This window comes from Triturus cristatus, chromosome 10 (assembly GCF_964204655.1).
Source record: "Triturus cristatus chromosome 10, aTriCri1.1, whole genome shotgun sequence".
In the NCBI taxonomy this organism is placed as follows: domain Eukaryota; kingdom Metazoa; phylum Chordata; class Amphibia; order Caudata; family Salamandridae; genus Triturus; species Triturus cristatus.
In genome coordinates this window covers 1,176,247,123-1,176,251,003 of record NC_140593.1, presented here as the reverse complement: position 1 = coordinate 1,176,251,003, position 3,881 = coordinate 1,176,247,123, and the positions used below count along the sequence as shown (strand labels likewise).

General features: G+C 42.0%; 1 protein-coding gene across 1 annotated transcript; it reads left to right on the top strand.

Moving 5' to 3' along the window:
• Nucleotides 1-1,048: 1,048 nt before the first annotated feature.
• Nucleotides 1,049-1,981, top strand: LOC146796927 (olfactory receptor 1M1-like). Its single transcript, XM_085631453.1, has one exon. The coding sequence runs from the start codon at nucleotides 1,049-1,051 to the stop codon at nucleotides 1,979-1,981; it is 933 nt and encodes a 310-aa protein (XP_085487579.1).
• The last annotated feature ends 1,900 nt before the right edge of the window (nucleotides 1,982-3,881 follow it).

Genomic DNA, 3,881 nt, shown 5'->3' with positions numbered 1-3,881 from the left:
AGTAATTAAATAAATAAAACAATTTGCACTGCGTGCACTGCTGTCGCTGAGTTGGCGATGCAGTGCGCGCAAGGTAAATTGTTTTATTTATTTAATTACTTACCTTACTCCTGTCCATCGGATGTCGGACTTCACTACCATCCCACCCTGCCCCTCCCCCGCCCACCCACCACCCCGCCACTGCAGACCATATCAAAGGAATGGGAGAGTCTACAACAAGAAGAGGCAGATTAGTAAATATGGGATTAAGTACATGTCCGGCTGGATTAAAAACAAATTGTGGCCAGCAAGTGCTGACTCCGAGCAACTATTAGAATCATCAAAATGAATACTAAAATCCCACAGTATGCTGAAATTGGCATATTTTTATATAAAAGATAAAACCTCTGCAATAGTGTTTCTGGAGAAATCAGTACAATTGGTGGAAGTTGCCATTTTTTCTCTGCTGCTCTAGTGAGCTGGAGTTCTTTCTGTAATTTCCAGACTCCAGCCCCTGCAGAGCAAATATGGATTCCCTATTTTTCCAGGACCGGGAAATAAACAGGACACGGGTGTTGAAACAAATAGCATTTCTACTATCAATGCTCCCTTTGCCTTACTATGTCATGATTCAGGAGTGAAATGTTTTGTTGGAATAGCATGAAGTTAAAAAAGACAATACAAGGATGAAACCGTAGAACAGCCAGAAGGGCATGGAGTGTGTGTATACCTCCCTATGCCTAAGAAGGCAAAAAAGCAAGAAAGTGACCACAGCCACCTGTATAGATTCCACAAAATCTGAAATGTGTAAAGAGAGGGGCTTGTTAAAAGAAAACAACCAGATAGCAATATTATGAGGTATTCCTACGTGCAAGGAAGGGAACCGTGCTCACCTGCACCATTATAGTCAACCATTGCAGAGAGTTTATCACAATTCTTGCATATTCTGTCTGGCATGGTGTCATTTACTAAGAAAACTATTATGTTCTTCCCATGCTTGGTTGTTATTCATACCCTATGGTACCCAATAATGATTTCAATTTTTTTATTGTCTTAGATTATGTCAAGTATGGAAAAAAGCAACACAACTACTGCAAGAGAATTTATCTTCTTTGGATTTTCTGACCTCGGTGACAATCAGAAATTCCTCTTTCTCATCTTGTTAATCACATACATCGTGACACTGTTTGGAAACATTGTCATCATCTCATTGATTGTTACTGACTCCCACCTTCACACCCCCATGTACTATTTCCTCTGCTGCCTGTCAGTGGTAGATCTCGGTTTCATCTCCACTACTATACCCAAACTTTTATTCGACCTCCTTCATAAAACTAAGACTATTACTTTCTTGGGCTGTTTCACACAGATGTTCTTCTTTCACGCCCTTGCATGCATGGAAAACATTCTCCTGGCCTTGATGGCCTATGATAGGTATGTGGCCATCTGTCGACCTCTCCATTACACCATGGTGATGAGTACAAAGGTCTGCTTTCTTCTGATATCCATTTCTTACATCATTGTCTGTCTGCATTCATTGCTGTACACGGTGTGGACTTCCACGTTCACATACTGTGGGTCCCACATGATCCAACATTTTTTCTGTGAACATACACCTCTCTGGAACCTCTCCTGCTCAGACATTGCCCTCATTAACCTCATAGGTTTTGTGGAGGCAAGTAGCATCATATTAGTCCCATTTCTATCCATTTTCATATCCTATGGATACATTGTCAACACCATACTAAAGATAAAAACTGCTGCAGCCAAGCGCAAGACCTTCTCCACCTGTTCCTCACATAGTATGGTGGTCATGCTCTTCTATGCATCGGTAGCTTCAATATACATGCGACCCGATACACAAACGACTATTCTTCATTACAGGATAGCAAGCATAATGTACATTTTCTTGACTCCTCTCCTCAATCCTTTCATCTACAGTTTCAGAAATAAGGATGTTAAAGGGGCTTTGAGGAGAGCCCTTGATAGGCAGACAAACTGAACTTTGACTGGTCAGCATGCCGGATTTGTAAGAAAAATTGTCCAACAGTAGGAAATGTCTCTGAGAAGGTTTCTCCGCCGAACATGAGATGGGGTATTCATTGTTGGGGAAAACTCTCTTCTACTGATCTTTGGCCTGAAGACTAAGAAAAATCATTGATGGTTAAATAGACAGGCCATTAAGCTTTGGGTTGGTGCAACCATGTTCCATGTAGATCTGTCGATGGAATTGCTTCAGGTTAAATGTTGTAAAGAAACATAGCTTTTTACCTATCTGCCATGGTAGAATTTAATAACATTTCTGAGCCAAAGAGCACTGACTAAGTACGCCTCATTACTGGCAAACTTCAGATCTCCAATGGTACACCTTGCTATCCTTCTTTAAGGGACAATGTTTCTTTAAGAAAAAAAGATGGCATGGAACTGGTGAGGCTTGGCCTCCAATTCTTACCTACAAAGTGTCCAACATGCACGGTGCCGACTAAAAATATATAAAGAAAATATATGACATTCAATGAAGCCCATTCTTCTTTGGTTGTCTATCGAGAGAATGCTTCAGCAGGAATATAAGATGTAAGTGCCTTCAGTGGAAAAGAAAATCAAATAATTAGAAACTCTTGTGAACAACAGATCCGACATGGACGAAATAAGTCTTTTGGAACTAATCATCGGGGAAACGGAAAGAGATCGAGAATGCCTGACCATCTACAAATACGTGGTCACACTCAAACTTCCTTAAAACGTTCCCGATTCCTAGCTGTGAAACTACGTATGGAGTGAGCTGCAGAGAGGGGATGGTTTCATGCAAACTGACAGTCCTTCTGAAAATGACAAGTACAGAACATCAATGAAAGACTTCTGTTAGTACTTCATCAGCTACACATCTTTGAGTTGTTACCACTAACAACAAACTGGACTGCTCCTGGGATCTAGAACCTCTGAGGCTGTGAATTTCCAGTGTCACCTAGAGGCAAAATAAACCTCAGCTGGCCTTGAAACTCTACAATGTGTGCAATCCTTGCTTGAATTGGTGGCTTCACTGTTGCCTCAACCGCACAATATGTTTCACTTGTTTATGGCATAGAGATCGTTTCAGATGTGTGGTAGCTCAAATCCTGCCAAAGTATGTGCTTGACTTTGGAACCAGCGCACTATCCATGGCTGCCCCAAAATGGTGCTGGAGGGGACCTTATGTCCCAGGTTCTGTACTCTTCAGGGGCTCTGCACCACGGGGCATATTTACAAGGGGATTACGCACCCGAAACATCTCTTTTCTGACGTTCCGGTGGCGCAATGCCCTGACCTTTTTTACAAAGTGGAGTTGTTGCAGGGATTCTGCGCACAAACAGAACTATGCATGGAATTATGTGGCCTTAGTATGTAGGGACTGAGTTATCCTACCACCTTAGTACACATAAGCCCGGGACCGACTAGCTGTAGTGTCTCACTTGCCCTCCTATTCACTCACAGAGGAACAAGTGATTAGACACCCTAGAACACAACACTCCCGACTATCTCAGGAATCGTGGTTGCAAGACACACCCTTTTGCTCACACTTTTGTACTCGTCCACAATAAGATCTGACAGAGACATGAACAAGCTTAATATATTTATTTTAACTAACGTGCTCTAGTATGCAGTATAAGTGCCACAAGAAGCAGAAAAATACATAACACAAGTACGGTCAGCATAGCAAGTAGTTCGTAAATCATAAAAGGGAGCTATCATAATGAATGAGAGCCTACCCTAACCTCCTTCCCCTTGTATAGAGCAAGATGATTATATACTAGAAGATCGCTGGCGTTATCAGCAGACCCTTTACCACAGTATATATTTGGCAGATCTACATCATAGGTGCTGTCATGCTCATCTCCCTGGAACTGTCCCTCTCCAAGTATGTG

Bases quoted from the DNA above. Each gene is read 5' to 3' on its own strand.
- LOC146796927 (XM_085631453.1), top strand. From the start codon at position 1,049: ATGGAAAAAAGCAACACAACTACTGCAAGAGAATTTATCTTCTTTGGA.